The sequence below is a fragment of the Piliocolobus tephrosceles genome, chromosome 6 (assembly GCF_002776525.5).
Source record: "Piliocolobus tephrosceles isolate RC106 chromosome 6, ASM277652v3, whole genome shotgun sequence".
Lineage (NCBI taxonomy): Eukaryota > Metazoa > Chordata > Mammalia > Primates > Cercopithecidae > Piliocolobus > Piliocolobus tephrosceles.
This window is the reverse complement of record NC_045439.1, coordinates 109,077,370-109,098,211: the sequence shown is the minus strand read 5'-3', so window position 1 is coordinate 109,098,211 and position 20,842 is coordinate 109,077,370. Positions and strand designations below refer to the sequence as shown.

The window sequence follows — 20,842 nt, the reverse complement described above, 5'->3', positions numbered from 1 at the left end:
GTTGTTGTTTTTCTAGAGACAGGGTCTCTCTGTCACCCTCGCTAGAGTACAGTGGCACAATCATAGCTCATTGCAGGCATGAACTCCTGGGCTAAAGCAATCTTCCCACCTCAATCTCCCAGGTAGCTGGGATTACAGGTGCACACCACCCAGCGAATTTTTTGACTTTTGTAGAGACAAGATTCTTGCCATGTTGCCCGAGCTGGTCTCAAACTCCTGGGCTCAAGGGATCTTCCCACCTTGGCCTCCCAAAGTGGTAGGATTACAAGCATGAGCCACCATACCCCGCCTTGATTTTTCTTTTTAAGAGAGAAAAATGTTTATCATAATGGAATTTAAAAAAAAAAAAAAAAAAGTCTGAGAGACAAAAATCTTTCATAATAGGAATTCAGAGTTTTGGGGTGGAGTACATAATAAAATGTTTTATTAGTGGTGAAATGGCTAGGAAGTCTTTGGCCTAGTTTAATGCCTGCATTTCACAGAAATGGAAAAATTAGGCTCAGGGAGAGTCAACGACCTACTCTAAGCTCTCATGCCTCCTGAGAGGCAGAGCTGAAACCTGGATCCCTATCTCCTGACTCCCAGTTTAGTGCTCTTTCGCATTACATGATATAACTCCACAGTGTTCTGGGACCTGAGTAGCCCATCTTATATTACATAGAATGATAGGGAGAATACTTCTGCCCTACTGCATACGCATGTGCTACAGCTACATAGAGCAAGTAGCTTAACAAATTTCTTCCAAGTTTTGTATCTGTTTCCCAGCGTCTGTTTAGGGACACTTGTCATTGTTAGGAATGGTGAAGCATACCAAATACTGGTCAAACAATGCTTGTTTTGCATTGTTCTTTGTTGAAAATGTATGACTGACACCATTTCCCATCTTTTTCCCTGTTGATTTCACTCTTCTTACATGTGTGTTCAAACTGAAGTATTTTTTGGCTTTTGTTGAGAATGGTCACCAGAATTTAGTAATAAGAAACCATTCTTAAAATGTATGTCTTTTCATAAATTCAAGATCTGTATGATTTCTTCCAGTGAATATAGCAAAAATTAGCTTTGCTTTTTTGCTTTATTATCACAGATGTGAGGCAGGATGTTTTGGTAGACTCAGTATTTATTTAGAGGTAAGAAGTATTAAAAAATTACTACCACTAGCAAGAATTTTTACTGAAACAAAAATATAGATTGGGGACCAAAAATAACTTAATGTATAAGTTACTTACAGCTTTGGATCACAGATTCTTGAAATGGTTCTGGGCTAAGATGCAGATGTTACTTCTGGTCTTTTTAAAAATAAATTTTAAATAGAATAGAATATCTTGATGCTGTTCCATTTCTCATAAATTGAAAGGATCTGGTGTTTTCCAGTTCAGAAGAAAAAAAAAAAAAAATCACACAGGCCAAAAGAAGAAACAACACAACGGGTGGCACTTTCTTTAAGAGACAGCTAATTTGACCCAAGACGACATGTTCACAAAAATTATTTAGCTTTACAGATGATTTTAAATGATAGCTTTGTTTGCCTACAGTTTTGTTTTGTTGTTAGATTGCCTAACGAGTCAATAGTGCAAAGCCTTATGTCAGTCTTGAAACATCTTCAGAAGTGCTGGTTTCTTGAGGAATTTAAAAACCTGGGGGTCATCCTCATCGTTTTTTTTAATGTGTGCATACACACACCATTAGGCAGTCCTGTGATTATAGAGCCATCTGCAGGAAAATTGTCAAGTTGCAACATAGTTAATGATTCTCTTACTGTGTTATTTCAAGTGGTAAATGAGAAGTGACAAACTGCAATTCACGTAGGGAAGGATAGGGGAAAGAAAAGGACAGCCAAGAGATGCAGGAGCAGCGGGACCCCCCTCTTTAATTTTTCAAAGAAAACTGCTTTGTCATTGTGAGTTTGTGATCAAAAGAAACATGCAATTTGCTTCAGATTTTTCATATTCTCAGTAATTATATAGTTCTGTCTCATTTGAAGGGTTATCTAATGATTGCCTTTTAGAAGCTTTGTATGATCTGTCAGTTCTATTCATGTTGATGTCGGAGGGATACTATTTATTCACCTCAGAAAGAGATTTATTTGCTTTCTTCTCCAGGAGGTATGGCTGTTTTTACATATCCTCATTATAGTCATATGATTGTCAAAAGGAAATTAATTGTTCTTTTACCTTTAAAATGCAGTTTACAGAGGTGATTTTTTCCATTGACTGTATAGGTAGGTGTTTTCTATTTTGTTAATCATTAAGCATTTCTAAAACTCATTTTAGACTTGAGATATTTGTAAAGAAACAGTCATCTGATATCCTGTATCCGAGTCAGATGCTATTTTATGAATTTTACCATGTGTCTTTACACCGTGTTGAGAAATGTGTATTTATATGTGTTGATATCCAAATAAGTCATTTACCAGTACTCAGACTAATCTTTAATATCCACCGGTTATTGGTTTGGTTAAGATTTTGGTAATCACAATTAAGGCTTAATTGGAACAGTTTTTTTCATGGAGTGTCACTTGAGTAAAGATCACAAAATCAAGTCTCTGATTTTTAAGATTTTCATACAGTGGAAAGATAGTAATTAGAAGCCTTTTTACTGATAGACTGGGTATCAGCAATATGGGAGTGATTGTTGAATTAGAAGATGCACTACTGATTTTAGATCAATAACACTATTAACTTTAAATAATATGCATTGAATGCTAGTGAATTGGTTTGAAAATGGTGCATTATTTCACTGGAGTTTTATATTCTTAATTTCTTTCTTGCAGAAGTAAATTTTCTAAAATGTGAGGATATTAGAAAATCAGAAGAACAACTTTCTGAACATTTAGGAATGACTTTATTTACAAAGTAACATATACTACCAGAAAAGTCTGCAATATATTGTTCATATATAAAACCTGAAATTTTGATATCTGACTTAATTAGCAAAGCTAACTAAAACACTGCACAGTTGAGAGACAGCATTGACTCACATAACATCTCTTTACAAGATAGAGGAGGAAGAAGAGGCATTGTGGAAAGTTCTTTTGCTTTGAGTTTGTTCACTTACAGATTCTCTCACTATCCTCTTAAATCTATCCTCACCCCTACCTCCCTTGCAGCCAATAATTTATTATTTGCTGAGTTCATCCTTTAGGAAAATATAGAGTTCATTCGTAGAGTTATTCATGTGTCAGGTTTTAAGATTGACTTCATTTATTACTCTGAAAGTCTATTTTCCAAGATTTGATTCACTTAGAAATAATGTTGAAACTTTTCATGAGGAATCTTATGAGTGGGTTTTAGGTTTACTTTTCCAGTCAGATCTTCTGGCTTTTGGGACAGTGGAATGTTGCCTGTTTGTTTTAGAAGAATATACAGTAAGATTAACCACTAACTGGCCTGTGTTAAGTAATTCAAGATACATAATTCACTTCCATTAAAAATTTTCTTTCAAAAACTATTTAGAATTTTACGTTACCTTTGGAAACATTCTTGCTTAAGGATCATTTAAAAATAGCTGTAACTGTTATAGTGATCCAAATATAAGGATAAAAATGAGCTAATAAAGTAGATAAAAATACTACAGGGATAACTGTAAGAAATTTTATATAGTTGCCCAAGGAAGATCTGTTTCCCAATCAACAGAAATGTAAGATGAAAGAGGGAAATTTTGCATGGAAGCCTGGAATTTAAACTGAAGTTTCCAGAGAGCTCTTACTTGGTGGACTTTTTGAAAACATCTTTTCCTAAATCATCAGTAAAGAAGTAACTTCTTTAGGCAAAGCACATTATGGCTTTTTCTTGCCTAGTTTAGTTCTGTGTTTAATGACTGCTGGAATAGCAACAAACATAACATCCTGATAACATTTGGGAGGAAAAGGCATTTTTGAAAATTGGTGAAATGCAATAATCTTTAAACAAGGAATCATCAGTTTGTTAATGAAAGATGTATGGTTCCAAGTTATGTATTTTTTCAGGGTCCTCTGGCATTTTCATTAATCATTTTGCTAGTGTGTACAATGATTCCTATCTTGTGTAAAACTTGATTTTTTACATTTTTGAACTAGGTGACATGAATACTGAGTCAGATCACATAATCTTAGAGTAACACACAAGTGATTATGTAGAGTTGTGGGTGGAAACAATTCTGGATAAAAAGTGCATGACAGTTCAGAGCTCCTGTGCAGACTGCACGCCTGTCTGAAATCAGGTTTAAAAATTGGCCCTGTCTCCAGCTGACTCGTTTTGTCAGACTGAGTCACAGGATTAACCCTTGACATGTTCCTTTAAAAAAAAAAAAAAAAAAAAAAGCAAAGATTAAACAACTGCATTGACTAAAACAGCACTTGATCCATCTATATGCATTTTTTTTTCCTGTAATATGATTCTCCTTAGGACAAGAAATTGTGCTACAGCTGTTGCATAGATTAAATTAATTTTTAAAAAATTGGGAGCAGAGAAAAAAAGATTTTATTGTACAAGATAATTTATAATGGCAATCAAGCAATGACCATCTACATCAAACAGTTTTAGTTTTTTTGGGGGGTAAGGCAGGCTTCAAGAAAAATGCTGTTTTGGAGCGACAAACTTAAAAGACTTTTCCATAGCATACAAGTAGAATATAGGGGCATTTCATGTAGATTCCACCAGTTTTGTTGATGATTTACTGTTTTTGAAGAATGAGCTTTTAATATCATGTAATTATAGATACAGGCATAGAGTTTTGTTTTGGTTTTTAGTTTTTATATCTATCATCAATTTAGGCAGTAGTGTATACCCAGTGACTGTGGTGTGTATTGGCAGGGGAGGTCTTACCAACACGTGTACGACTTTTATATTTACGTTTTTTAGGAGAATAATGAAAAGTAGAAGCAAAAGCTTTTAATTAGTTACTCAACTCTCTTTAGAAACTATGTTTCACATTCAGATTTCATGTTTAACACTAAATCTTACCTAGGTGTTTAATAAATAAGTGCGTTTTTTTCCATTAAAGAAATTTGATTATACTGTTTGGCTTTTACCATGAATTTCTTTTTTATCTGAATGTATGTTTATTCTCTTCAGATTATCATCTAATTGCCTCTAAAATAAAGAACTGGTGTTAAAATACTAAAATTTTCATTGTGCTTTAATAACCAAGGTTGCTTAGTTGGGTTTACATTATGATGTTTGTTTTATCAGACAACATAGTAAGTACCCGCTCTGTTTTCTGCCAGGCATCAGAGAAATGGGCTTAACTGTCATAGGTGGATGTTTTTTGACCAATATAAAAAAGTTTTCTCAGATTGAAGCGATGATTATAAAAATGTTGAAGTATTGTCAGTGCTTTGTGGCTCCCCTCTTCTCCCTCTTCCTCCTCAATTTCTATTGAAAAGTAACTTATTTTTAATAATTAATAGAGAAAATTTTATTGATTAGATTTTGATTTTCCTTTTTTTGTTTGTTGTTTTTAGAGTAGCCGATCTGTCAGTATAGAAACACTGTGTATGGAAGACTAAAATTTACTTGAATGGTTTTAAGGCATGCTATTGTTAATTGTAAATCAAAGCTTTTTACCCAGTTCTCCAAGGATTGAAATGGGTCTTTGTGGTCTCTCAGGAGGGAGGAAGTTACAAACCACTCTGTAGACTGGCATTTTAATAGTCTGCTGTACAGCGATGTTCTTTTGCAGCTGCTGCTTAGCCTTTTCTGTATCTGGAGAGTGTGGGGAGGTTTCATTGTTGTTCCAATACTATCAGCTTTTAAAACATTGTGAAGTTAGTCAGCCTTATTGTCTGATTTAGTTTTGTTACTATAATTTGATCAATATGTTAATAAAAATGAGGTTGGGGAGATAGGGGGTCCCTTGTAGTATATTCCTAGAATATTTCATAGAGGATTTCTGTTTCATGAAAGGTACCTTTAAAAAAAGTGATGTGCCCCTTTTGCAGCTTGTGAGCTCTCCTCTGATTAATACAATCCCGTTAGAACCTACAAGGCATAGAGAGAAGGATAGTACAAAGAGGTTTTGATGAAGGGAAATGAGACAAAAAGGGAAAGTTGCTATTCTGTTTTTTCCAGGTTATAATTACAGCAAAAGATTGATGGGAAAACATTTAAATAGCAGGACGTGTTTGTCTGAGAGACATATGTTTTTGTAGACAACTTTGAAAACCTTTTGACTTCGAAGTATGAGTTAGAAATGTCTGTAAGACATTTATTCCCACACTTATTATTTTTCCTTTCTGAGAAATGTGAGCATTAACATAAAAATATGAATATACAAAGTATTAAGAACAATAATAAACAGAGGAAGGACTTATAGGAAACTGTTCAGTTTATTCTTTCATACTTTATGTGAAAGATGTGTGGATTTTTTTTAAGAGCAATCCTATTGCAAGACCTTATAAACTTTTAATTGGTGTTGTGTATGAAGAATTCGAGGCTTATAACAAAATCTGTATTATTAAATGTGTCCGTTTTAGAAACAGGTAATTTATTTTCAAGATAATCTATCTGATTTTTGGACTAAGCTTTTTAATAAAATGTGTTCTTTTCAATTTTCTTCAACATAATTTTTCTAACTTAAAGTATGGTTTGTTCTAGCTAGTTAAGAGGTATTGCATGATGGTCCGCTTTCTCCAGGAAGTGATTTTATACAAGATTTAACTGTCTAGATCTTTCTTGTTACACATGATTCAGTGTTTCCAATTCCTGATTACTTGATCATGTGTTTATCAAAGTTGAAGCAACTTTAGACCATGCCAGATGGTAAGGCTGGAGGTGTAGCAAGCTAGGTTTCTCTGCCACAAGTGCTCTAATTTAATTAAAACTAAAAACAGATTAGCAGAAAATCTGTCAGTTTGCCTTCCTTTGTGTGTGTGTATGTACATATGAGACAAATCTAATAATTTCTTGGGTTATTTTTATTCAGGACATATCTGTCTATTTAGCACTTACAAGTGACTTGTATTTTTTTAATACCTCAAATTTTGTCTTCTTGGTATCCTCCACCAATGCAAGGACTTGATAGAAATTGAAAGAGGTTACTTACAGCATAAACCCTCCCTCTGTGCTCTGTGAGTTGGTTCAGTCCTATTTTGCATAAGTTCCTTTTGAGTAGATCCATGTGTGGATGCATAGTACTGAAGACTTACTCCCTTTGCCTGTTTGGATATATGTCTTGGAGAGAAGCTGTGTGCATTAGCTACAAATAGTAACATTTTCAAAATCAACATGTATTGTGCTTATCCTGTCCCTGGAATGGGCAGCAATTCTTTGATGTATTACTACAATGGGAAAACGGTAAGCCTTTTTCTTTGTTCATATAGCTTCTAATTCACTTGTTTAATGAAAAGCAGTATATATTAATCGCTTTTTATTAAAATCTGTGAGATTTTGTTTTATCCTTTTCTGCAATATATTAGATTGTATATTTCTTTTGTTTTTTTTTTTTTTTTTTGAGATGGAGTCTTGCCCTGTCACCCAGGATGGAGTGCAGTGGCATGATCTTGGCTCACTGCAACCTTCGCCTCCTGGGTTCAAGGGGTTCTCCTGCCTCAGCCTCCCGAGTAGCTGGAATTACAGGCACCGACCACCATGCCTGGCTAATTTTTATATTTTGAGTAGAGACGCGGTTTTACCATGTTGGCCAGGCTGGTCTCGAACTCCTGACCTTAGGTGATCCACCCACCTCGGCCTCCCAAAGTGCTGGAATTACAGGCATGAGCCACCGCGCCCAGCCTAGGTTGTAGATTTCTTTAGAAGTAGTGTCAGTAAAGTCCTGTCTGCTATATAGCTACCCAATAGTTGTTGGCTTTTGTTTTATTTTTAAGATAGTGTAGAAAATAAACTTGAATTTCTGAGTTACTATTAGCTTGATATTTTTACTAGCAATGAGCTTGAAAGTACATTTGTTTTTATGTTTTCGTATCTTGTAAACAAATCCTTATGTAAAATGTGTATATACACACATGTGTATTGAGAATTATTTGATGCTTTGTAGATGGAAGGAAAAGATGAAAGTCATCTAGGAGATTCATAAAAATAACAAGTATGAAGCTCTGGTAATGATTAGGGAAGCAGTCAGCTAGTAAGGGCCATATTTCCTGTTTAGAGTTTCAAGTCCAGAGCCTGACTTTTCTGGGATACCATCTGTTTCCAATCAAACTAGAATTTTGACCTTGTGTGGATTCATGAAATAAATCACTATTTTTTAAAAGAATGCATTTATACATTTTCCAAAGAATGCACTGTACTTCTGGTTGATTTATAGCAAGCACATGACTAGGTGTTTTAAAATAATACTTTTTTGTTTTGCTAAACAAGAGTTCTATTCTTTAAATTAATTACGTAGTGTTAATAATTTACTGTGTTTCTACAAAAAAATCTATAAGCCAGAGGATTTTATATATTCTAAAAAAAAGAGTAAACTCTGAAAGTTTCAATAGGAGCTATCTTTGTAAGATACTTGATAAATATTATTAAAAGGTACGCTAATGAATAACAGTGTTGGTTTATGTCAGAAACTCAGTGTTTTCCTTCTAAATCTTTCAAAAATAATTTTACCCTCAGATGTCTTATGAAAAAATACATATATGGGCTTAGTGAAAGGGGAGGGGGGAGCATTTTTCATGTTGATGTTTTAAGTTATAGAGATTATTCAATTACATTTTACTAAAATAGGCTTAAAATTAGATATGGTTGTCTCTTCCCTTTTTATCACTTAGAAATGTTTTAAAGTAGCCTATGGCTACAACTAGGGTACGAAGAACTAATAAAAGCACTTTTTCATTCACTGACTGCTTTAGTAAGGGCTCTCTGGACTGGGCCAGTGTTTGGTTGTGAACTTTTGGGTAAGCTTTCAAAAAAGATGAGAAGCAAGTCAAAATATCTTTAATCTCAGTAAAAAGTATATGTTCAAGCTGCCCATATAAGCAGAGCTTTGAATAATGTAAGAAGTAGATTTAGATAGATGAGTGAATTATTTAATCTCTATGTAATTTTCTTGCCAGCTGTCTTTCAAATGTGAAAATAATTTTCTTTTGTGTCTGATTTTAAGTAAAACAGTCTGAAGATGGTATGTGGGTATGTGTAGTGGGGGAGGTGTGTGTGTGCATGCGTGTGCACGTGTATAAGTTCAGTAAAATTAATTATGTAGGACCCTGAAACTTCAAGACTAACTCAAAGTGAGTTTAGATTTTATTCTTTCGAAAGCACAGGTTACTGTATTACATTTCTCTTTGTTCTACATTGGGAGTGGGGTAGGGGGAGCTTTGATAGAGGTATTTCCAGGCTTATGGTAGGTGGCATAGCGGGTATGGTAGAGAAGTGTAGCCTGGAAAAATTGATAGTCTGTGCCTAATACAGGTCAAAGATGACTTTCATGTTCTGGAAAAATATATAAATAAAGAGATGATATATTGACTTAGTTCTCCAAATCATAAGAACCTAGACTTGTATGTATTTTATTTTTACCCACCTCTAGTTTTTAAAATTATTCTCTAGTAATTATTAGAAATCATTAGCAACATTATTATTTTGTGATGACTTCAGTTTTCTTCAATAAGAAAATCGTGGTATGTAATTACATTGTCTCAAGATTACATAAATGTATTATTTTAGTGTCTCTTGGAAAATACCTACTTGTCAATGCCTTAAAGTAAAAACTAGCACTTTCATTAACATTTCTAGACTCTAAGTGAAATATACGTCTTCACTTAAGTTATAGAATTTTAATATACTTCTTGTGGTGAACAGGTTAAATTTAAACTCTTTAATCTCATTTTATAGATTTTTTAAAATGATAGAACAAAATAATATTTTGAAATGCTAATAATAAGTTCACATCGTTTCATTTTTAACATCTCATTTCAGGTTTTATGAGAGAGTGACAAACCCTAAGTGGCCTGCTCTTAAACAGAAAGCTTTCTTTCACTTTTTTCCAGTTTTTTTTTTTCTTTTTTTGTTTTTGAGTTGAAGACCAAAGAGCTTTTTGATATCTTGCTACCTAAAATTGTATGGCCAGTATTGTATTGTTAGATATGTAACAGACTTGGGTATATAGGTATAGAAAAGAAAAGCCAAAAATGTTAATGCAATTTTTCCTAGTGCTTAAAAAGAGAAGGGTTAATGTTTTGTATTATATGCAATTTTTGTGTAGCTGTATTCTGTATCATGTTGTAAGGTATTAATATGGGTTTATAGTAAGTATGAAAATTAAAACTATTTTGCACCTTATACTGTTTTGAAATATAAAAAAATAGGAGAGAATAGTGGGTTTCTGAGATTCCTTCTTTATAAAGAACTCTGCCTGCATTCAGTTTTCTCGTTGATTTGAATAAATTTTGTCCTTTACACAGAAAGTTAGAAAAGTCTTAAGAGCAGAGGGAGGAAAAGTTTTGTGGGGAAAAAAGGACTCTCATTTTTTTTTTTACCTTTAAGATTTTGGAGTGCCTTCCTCCATTTTTCTGACCAGCCTCCATTTTTCTTGGTTTTAGACTAAAGATTCTATAGCGTATTCCAGGTATAAAAATTGCCACACGAACAGACATGATGGCCTTTTCATTGTATGAGGAAATTATTTTAATCTTCTGAGAAACAACACAGAAATCCAAGTTTTAAAATTCATGCTAGACACACCTTTTGAATATTAAGCTTCTTTGAATGGAATCTGGGAAAAAACAGAAAGAAACTAACGTGATTGTAAGGGCTCTTCTCTGCCAGGAACTGTGCTCGGAACTTTGTTTATCTGATTTAATTTTCACAACCACTGTCATTTAGCTGTTATTACTAGCTCATTTTATAAATAAGGAAAACAAGGTTCAGCCTCACCTAGTTTGTAAGTACTGCGGTCAGAATTTGAACCCAGGTCAATCCCCCAGAAGCACATTTTCTCCTTTATATCATCCAAGGACATGTAAATTAGTCTCCATAGCAAAGGGTCAAACTGAATTTATGCTAACTACCCATTTACATTAAAATACACTACATTGGATCCAATGTGTATTTGGATATGTAAAAATACATGTATATACTACATTGCAAAGAAAATGTAACCGGGAAAAACACTAGGCCACTCTTACAAATCTTTTGCATGTGTGGTCAGAGTAACAATTTCATGAATACTAATTGATGTGGTTAGCCAAGCAGATTTTTATCAACTTTTGTTTAAGAATTTAAAATTAAAACTTTCATATATGTTTTAGCAAGTCTCCTCTTCTAGTAGAATTAATCATACTGAAAATTGGTTTAGCCATCGTTTTGACACCTGCCTACCAATGAGTTTTTGGGGTTTTTTTGTAAGAATTAGAGTAGCGAGTAAGTAAAATTACATTGTAAATACTTATAAGACTTATTTTTAAAATAAACACTTTCAGTTAATAAAAGACCAAAACTAATGTGACTATATACAGCTGTGTTTCTGTTCCTTTGGGATATTTATTACTAGTTAACATGAGAGAAGAATATACAATTAAAATTAATTCAAATTTCCAGACTGTCCATGGGCCCAAAAGAGTTAAATCTAACATTTTTTTATAATAGGGAAAACATGAAGTCATTTTTTAACTCTCTTAATATAGAATGCTAAAGACATTGAATGACAAGGACTTCAGCATAAACCTACTTCGCATTTTTCCCCTTTACCAAAAATATCTGAGACTATAGTGTGTGAGCGCAAGAAAGGTTTCTTTTCTTGATTCAAGTGAATACAAATACTAGTGAGTTAAAACTAGCTCTTGCTACAGTTTTATATACTAGAGGGTTTGTTGTCACTGGTCAACTTTATGAATGTTTTTGAGAGAAATTTATGTTTCTTTCTACTTGTATATCAAAGGGGATCAGGTGTAATATTGTTGAATCTCAATTTTTTTAAGTAGGTAGGTAATGTGTGTCAGTCATTGATTTGTTTAGTATATTATCCTAGCAAACAAGTTTCAAACCCTGTCCCTTAGAACCATAATTCAAGAAAAACATTGAGATTATTAGAAAAATGATAGCACTTATCGTAGAAAATCAGTAATACGCCCAGTAATGTTAATTTAAGATTAAAATGTACTTGATTTACCTAGAAAACCAGCGATATGCCCAGTAATGTTAATTTAAGATTAATGTAAATGTGCTTAGAAGGAATTTTTCTCACAGTTGAAAACCAGTAATATTCAACTGTGTTTGTTACACAGTAAGAGCAGCAGTTGATTTTAAAATGCTTTGTACTGAAAACTAGAATTCATTTTTCTTACTGTTGTTAGAAAAGAAATTTCATTTTATTTTCTCTGGAAAATTTTTGGAAAGAGATATTGGTCCTCTTAGGAAACTGTTGAAAATATAAACACATGTCTATCCCTTTTGCAGAATTTCAAGTTGCATTTTTAACAGGCTAATTAGGTAAAAAGAATCTTCCATAGAGATGGCTTGTATGTGCCTGAGTCAGTCTTTGTACTTCAGATGTTTTGCTTTATAATACCTGTGGTTTCAGTTCTTGTGGTATTTTTACTAGAACTATCTAAATATTTTCCCCCTCAGGCTTGAAATTACCATTAAAAACTGTAGTAGCAGATTGGATTTTATGGCAGAATTTGCCATTTTATGTAATATGAAAATACTGAAAGCATTGAGATATTTATCAAATCTGTCATTTGTTGAAATATTCTTAGATATTAGGGAATTGTTAAATTAGACTCATTTTAATATTTATCTAGATTTTTAGGTTATTTTCTTTGGGATTGCGTTGTTTAAATTTTGATTACAGAGGGAACAAGGAAAGTGAGAAGGCGTAAGTTTCAGAAATTTTTAAATGTTACCATTTAGGCTACTGATATATGTTTTTCTTTTTCTTTTTTTTTTTTTTTAAATAAGACGGAGTCTCGCTCTGTCTCCCAGACTGGAGTGCAGTGGCAGTGGCGCTATCTCGGCTCACTGCAAGCTCCGCCTCCCAGGTTCACGCCATTCTCCTGCCTCAGCCTCCCGAGTAACTGCAACTACAGGCGTCCGCCACCACGCCCAGCTAATTTTTTTATTATTATTATCTTTAGTGAGATGGGGTTTCACCGTGTTATCCAGGATGGTCTCGATCTGCTGACCTCATGATCCACCCTCCTCGGCCTCCCAAAGTGCTGGGATTACAGGCGTGAGCCACCACGCCCAGCCAAGGATATATGCTTTTTATCTGAGAATATATATACGATTGGTATTCATACAAAATAACCGATCAGAATGATCTGAAAATGATCAGAAAAACATATAGGAAATGTTTTTTAGGCAATGTCTTTAATTTTCTCTGATATCTTCCTAGCACTCTTATACAAATAGGTATAGTTATTAAAGCAAAATTTTATTTACTTTTCTTAAAACAGCCTCTTTTTACTAAATTTCAATCCCACAAAATTGAGAAAGAGAAGTTGGTTGTATATATTGCTACATGTGGAACTTGCGTAGATTAATCAATTTAAATTAAATTAATAATTTAAACACTAAAAATCTTAAAATTACGTAGTTTTTTTAGTGCTGACTCTTAAATGTACATATTCTTAAAATTGTAGGCCTAGAGTCTTAATTGCAGTTTTTTAATATAGGGTTTGACCTGGGTTGGGATATTTATTGTTTAATACTAAATGTAATTATATAAGATACCGGATAAAGTGGATGTTCATGAATATAATATCGTATTTTCATTTTAAAATTATTATGGCAGGGCAAGTTAGCCAAATAGTTTTGTTATGTTTTGTTATTTTGATAAATTGATGTAAATTATGCTGAATATAATTTCTGTTATTAGCACAGACCTTTCACATATCTGAGGCCCACATTAGCACGTGTTAAAGTGTTTAATGATACTGAACATACTGGAACTTAAAGAGAACTGCTATTCAAACCATCTTGACAAAAGATCTAATAGAAGCCCAAACATAATGAAATCTTGGTAATTAGTTCTGTGTCAGACCGTGTTCAGAAAAGTAGATAGCCTTCTCCATACTTCTTTATTCCAAATTAGGTGAAAGTGTTCTCAAAATGTTTCAGAATGTAGGCTGACTTTGGTTTTCATAGGCCTTGGAGTTTTTAAGAATTCTAGAAGGTATTTCAAAATAATTTGTACAATCTTAAACTGCTGGATAAGAAGGATCTAAATCTGTCTTGTTCAGTATAGTAACCAGTAACCACAAATGGTATTTAAATTAAATAAAATAAAATTTAAAATTAAGTTTCTCAACTGCACTATCCACATTTCAAGTGTTCAGTAGTCATGTGACTAATGGCTACTGTATTGTACAGTGTAGATACAGAACATTTCCATCATCACAGAAATATATTGGACAATATTCATGTAAAGCATTCTTCTCATTTTCTCTGGAAGGGTATCTCAATTAGGATATATTTCACATACTAAAGAAAATTCCTGTCTCTTCATCACTTGGGAAATGCCACCACATAGGCTGTGGATCTATTTTTTGAAGTATGGATAATCACATCATGCTTTAACTCTGTCTTATCACTGAATGTGACTAGATAAAAAGAAGAACTATCTTCTTTAGCAAAACCTCTGCGTCTTTGCATTTTTTCTCAGTAACAGAAAGTCATTATGCCTCCCTGCCTCACAGGAATGTTTCCAGTATTAATTATAGGAAAGATGTATTGAAATCGGGAGCACAGTACACAGCTCCAACCTCTAGAGCTGAACAGAGTATATGCCCTGAATTTGGGGTTGTCCATATGACTAAACTGAATCATCTGAGCAGGAAAAAAGGGATCTGTCTTTGCCAGTTTTACTCAAATTTGTTGTATGAACTAAAACATTTCCAGGATAATTGGGTAATCACTGTAAAGAGTAACTGTAAATATTCATCCCCAAAGTATGCTATCCCTTTTTAAAAGTTGCTTTACGGTGAGTCTGATGAGGACATGCAAGATATTATTAATGTGAATGTGTTCTTTTCCACAGACTTAATAATGAAGAGGAGGTATCTTTTAGATTTTCTGTTTTCTTCTTTCAAGTTAGAACTGTCTGTTCACTACACATTCAGAATTTCTCTTAACACCATTCTTACAGGGGAAAGTATAAGTGCTTGGGAAAAGAGTTGGTCCCTTGGTAGCTACTGTGAGCTTGGCATTCTGAAAAGGAGAATAGAATTCTAAAGAAAATGTCTACCACATTTTAATAGAACATCTTAAATTACTTAATTTTACCCTTTTTCTATTCTCTTTAAAATAGTTTGACTCCTGGACTCCTGGTAGATTTTAATCATCTTAAAGCACATATATTCCTTTCTCTTAATTTTAAGATTGATTATCATGATACAAAATCATCCTTCAGATTTCAACCAATGATTAGATCATTAACTAGGGGGAAAAAACTGGCATCTGTGTTCAGGTGATCAGATGACATAAGCAGTCTGGTTTTAATTTGTGGCCAGTACTGATTGTAACTAAGAGAGACTTGCTCTTTTTGTGGAATTGGCTGACTATTTCCCTACATCTGGAGTTAATAAAGCCTTTGAGACCACATCAGTTGTGCTTTGCCGCAAGAAGTCTTTGATCTGAAAAATCAAGACTGGCACGACTGCTGCTTCATAACATTGCATCTATGTTTTTGCAAGCTATAGTTAAGATACTAAAAGTAAAGTTATTTAGCTTATTTAGCCTGTGTTAGAAATGCTGGTAAATGTACCTCTTTGAAAGCCATATATTTCAAAACATTCTTAGGATAAATATTTTGAACTCGTGTTAGTACAAAAATGATATAGTAGGAGTTTTTTTTGTTTGTTTTTTGTGTTTTTTTTTTTTTTTTTTTTTTTGCCATTTTCAAGGTCTGTCCTTTAAAAGTCCATTGTTTTCAAAATCTGTTTGAAAGATATAGCATTAAAAACAAACTTTACCTCTAAAATGTGCCGTTTTCTCCATACAACTTCAAACTTTTTGAGTAAGGGAAGGCAAGTCTGTGCTTTGTGTGGTTTTTCTTAGTTTTCTTGCTTTCCATGACAACCGTCAGTAAACCATTATCTGATCAGCATATTCTCTTTTATTTAGCAGCGATTTGTAAATCAGTAAAGTTTATCCTTTTACTTCCTTTTGTAATTGTAACCATCTTCAAATTTTAAAAATGTAAGGAATTTTTACATTTCCTGTAAAAATGAAATGTGTGGAATACAGTGAATTGAATGAGAATAAGGATAAAGAAATATAAATTGATAAATTATGTAAAAATTTAAACTGACAAATTATGTCCATTTTTGTGTAAAATGACACATCAAAACTGGAGTGTTTTCGTAATTATCAAGTATGAGAGTCTTACATACTGTTTCAGTCTATCACCTAGATAGAATTAGAGAATTTTATATTTTATCCGTACATATCAAGGATGGTGTATATAGTAAGTGCACATTTGTTATAAAAAGCATATGTTCGGGTGCTGTCTTCTAAATTTGATTCTCATTGTATTTTCTGGATAGTTCTATGGATTTATTCTATTTTGTTGTTGTTCGTGGTTTTAGCTTGGCTTGAGGAAATCTATATAGAAAGGGGACACAAGGACTTCTAGCTAGGGCTAAGTTTAAAAGATGAAACTTGATTAAAAGAAAACAGTCCAAAGTTCCTTTCCTGAAAACCTTATCTGCCTATCAGGCTGTACAATACATTGCAGACACATTTGTATATAGTCCGTTATTTTATTTCAACACAATCATTTGTGAAATACCTTTAAACCAGAAAAGTATGTTTAATATGTGTGATGAACAAACCATTTTATCTGCCATATTCCTCAAACTAGGGGATCCTTCTAGATAATTCTTAGGAATATACTGTATCTTTTCCAAGACTTCTCAGGTACCACAGATGCATGTTTTTATCTCTGGGATGTGAAAGGTAGGAAACAAACCTGAATGCCAGTCCATTAAAAAAAAAAAAAAATCACCTGTGCTAGCATTATCAGGACCAGCACGAAAAGTAAAAATTACCTTTTATTTAGAATAAACTGTGTATATAACTAGGCTCACGTTAGACAAAAACTGTAAGGAACAGCATTTGACTATTGAACAGGTAATATTTAGCAACATAACTGCTCCTATTAGAATGAAAGATGATACTGTTAGCTAATACTTATTGCCTGCATACTTTGTACAAGGCACTGTGCTGAACATTTTATATATAATCTCATCTGATCTGCCCATCAATCTCCTCATGCAAGCAGTGTTAACACCATTTTATAAAAGAGGGAATTGAGTCTTGGGAAGATTAGGGTAATTTGCAAGGGGTCTTTACAGTTAATACCTCCAAGAAAGAATAAATTAATCTAATTGACAGTTTATGTAAATAAAAAGTTGGGATCCCATTTTAATCTTGGTGCGCTTCCTTAACTCTTTTTCTGTTATTAGTCTATAGACATATATGGTTGGGGTAAAATACCAAATTATGTAGAAGAACATAAAGTAAAAGTCCTCCTTCCCAATTCGCAGTCTAACGATGTAACCACTGTCAGGTTTCTTGTGTGTAATTCTAGAAATTTTCTATGCTTATGCAAACAAATTGATATATGATTTTTAAAATAGATGCTTCCATAATTTTAACGTTATTCTATTTCAATCAACATTTAAAATTTTTATTTTGTTGAATATAATGGATGTATCACTTCAAACTAAAACAAAATTAGTTTATTTCATTCACTGCTCACAATAGCTTAGCTTTCTCTTCCTCCTGACTTCTGGTTGACTGTTGTAGACTGTGTATCACTTTAGATATTATTTGTTTTCCACCTTTGTTTCAGTAGTTAAGAGAATAGTGTGATCACATTTTCATCATTAAGGTTATTTGGCTGCCCATTTAGTTTTCCAGAGGAATGCAAATGTTGGCCATTTGCTAATTCAAACTGTTCACAGTTTGCTTATCTAAAGCAAGGGTTTATCAAAGGAAATTAATACTGCTCTAATAAATTAAATGAGATTTTTCTTAAAGCTTTGCCAGACTTGAACGTGTACTAGAAATGTGTTTTTAATTTATTTGCTAACTCTACCAAGTTAAGGAAGTTCCTAACTCTACCAAGTTAAGAAGTGTTGTGCCTTTGGTAGTTACCTTCTAATTATAACAAAGATAGCAACGTTTAATCAAACTTATTTTGATTTTATTTGGTGAATCTTGTAACACTGAAAAGAATGACTTTTATGAACCCAGGTTTTATGTTACGCTGCATTCAAAGGACATTTTTTTGCTCCATCAGATTTTGAATCATGAGCCTATGTGAGGTTTGTGTTTGGTAAGCCAGTTGAGTGCTTATTCAGTCACTTGGTGTAACTGTCATACTAAGATGCATTACAGAGATATTTAGAGTTGTATTTTTCTCTAATAACCAGTTTTTAAAAAAAAAAATGTGGATGGTAATTAAGTTTGACATTATTTATGTGGATTTAAGGCAATATTCTTTTCATTTGTGGTAGCCCTTTGTAAAAATTAGATAGGCCTTTTTAAGCCCCTTACAGAATATAGAACTCATTTTACATAAGTAATATGATAGTCATTTACATTTTAATTAAATGTACCATTTAATTTTAAGGTATATGCACCATCCCCAAATTCAGATGATTTCAACCGTGAATCTCCTAGTTATCCATCTCCTAAGCCACCAACCAGTATGTTCGCTAGCACTTTCTTTATGCAAGGTAAGTACTACCAAACAACTGCCAAATACTACTGCAGTCATCTGTATATCAGCCAGTATTTTAAAGTGTTAGAAAAGAGAATACCTATATTCAGGCCTTATCTAAGTATTTTTTTGGCTAAAGGAAATTAAAATTTAGCTTTATAATTTTCCAGTGCTGTTTATTACTGACTGCAATTTAATTGAATTATCTAGCAAACCGTTGGAGTGCTGTTCCAGTGTTGATTGAATTTATAAAGGTCTTAAATTGAAAAAAATAGAGCTGTTCTTGCTCATTTTAGAATCTAAATGTATGAAAGTTGTTAACTCTAGTTTCTTGCTTCATTTATGGATTCATATCATGCCTAGAATTACCAATATAAAGAAAGAGTGAATATCATAGAACAGAGTAAGACTTGTTAAGAGAGAAAAAGTGTTGCATTTCCTTTACTTCATGTCTAACAAATCATTTTTATTTGGTCTCCTGTGGTTTTGTACTATGGGAAGCAAATATATGGGAGCAATAAATTACTACATAAATGGTTCCTTGACTTTATATTGTTGAGTGAAGTCATTGCTGACACATTTCATTTGAAAGCTAACTATAATGTGGTAATTATCAATTACTTAGTTTTACTCTTAGAGAAACTTCTTTATTCCACAGTTTCAAAATGTTTGATGTTATGCATATTGCATGTTACGGATTAATAACTTTCTGTGTATTTGTGAGTATACCACTTAACTAAAAATAAATCTAGCCTATTTCCAAATTTGGAATTTTTATTATCTTCCTTGATACGATTTAGATCTTCTGAAGATTTTTATAATGGCCTGCCTATTAAAGATTAGATTACTTTTTTCCCTAACTAAAATGTTAATTTCTCCTTTTTAAATGATAATTTTACAGTTTAGAGGGAAGAAAAGTGGGTAGAAGACTAGGTTGGAAAAGGGAGGAAAAATATCTGGAGGGTACCCCTTGAATTTTTATAAGCAACATCAAAATACAAGAAAAACTTTAGCTAAGGAAAATTTTGTATTTCTCTTTTTGTCTTAGATGGGACCCACAATTCTTCTGACCTTTGGAGTTCATCAAATGGGATGAGCCAGCCTGGTTTTGGTGGAATTCTGGGGACCTCCACTTCCCACATGTCTCAATCCAGTAGTTATGGCAACCTTCATTCACATGACCGCTTGGTAGGCTATAACACATGACTAGGGTACAGCAACACTTTGTCCTCGCTTGTGTTTCATTTTGGATTAGAAGTGTAAAATCTGATTCTGCCAAAACTTCTGAAGTTTGAAGTACTTCAAGGCTTAGCGCATTTACCATATCATTTTAAAAAATAAATGACTATAAGTAGCACTCTTTAGCTGCTAACTTATAAATGCTCTTTTTGACCTGTTATAGTTGTCCATTATTTGTAAATATTATTCAGAAAATATATTTAATAGATCATATCTCTTTCCATCTAGAGTTATCCTCCACATTCAGTTTCACCAACAGACATAAACACGAGTCTTCCACCAATGTCCAGCTTTCATCGCGGCAGTACCAGCAGTTCACCTTATGTTGCTGCCTCACACACTCCCCCCATCAATGGATCAGATAGCATTCTAGGTGAGCTTTATGAGTTGGCAAAACTTCCTAAAACCTAGTTTGGGGATTTTCGGTGACCCCCATATCTTTTTATATATTTTTTTATTTATATATGTGTGTGTATATATATTTTTATATGTATATATATATTTATATATATGGGTGTATATATATATATGTGTATATATATTTATATGTGTGTGTGTGTGTGTGTATATATATGTTTGTTTGTTTGTTTGAGACAGAGTCTCTCTTTATCACCCAGGCTGGAGTGCACTGGCACAATCATGACTCACTGCAGCCTCAATCTCCAAGGTTGAGGAGGTGATCCTCCTGCCTCAGCCTCCCCAGTAGCTGGGACTACAGGCATGTACCACCATACTCAGCTAATTTTTTTGCACTTTTTGTTGAGACAGAGTCTTATTATATGGCCAGGGCTGGTCTCAGACTCTTGGCCTCTAGTGATCCTTCTGCCTTGGCCTTCCAAAATGCTAGCATTATAGACATGACTCACCACACGTGGCCTTTTTGTTGTTGTTGTTGTTGAGACAGGGTCTCACTCTCTCACTCTCTCAGCTATCTCACTCTGTGGCTACAACCTCCGCCCCCAGGCTCAGGTGATCCCCCAGCTTCAGCTTCCCAAGTAGCTGGGACTAC

General features: G+C 33.5%; 1 protein-coding gene across 7 annotated transcripts in view; it reads left to right on the top strand.

The window, feature by feature from the left end:
* TCF12 (transcription factor 12) overlaps positions 1-20,842 on the top strand; it is a 423,136-nt gene that overhangs the window by 344,942 nt on the left and 57,352 nt on the right. For all 7 annotated transcript variants that reach the window (XM_023228653.2, XM_023228652.2, XM_023228651.2 and 4 more), the window contains 3 exons: positions 18,505-18,610; positions 19,643-19,782; positions 20,062-20,206. In XM_023228653.2, coding sequence (XP_023084421.1) covers positions 18,505-18,610; positions 19,643-19,782; positions 20,062-20,206 — 391 coding nt within the window. The remainder of the gene's footprint in view (positions 1-18,504; positions 18,611-19,642; positions 19,783-20,061; positions 20,207-20,842) is intronic.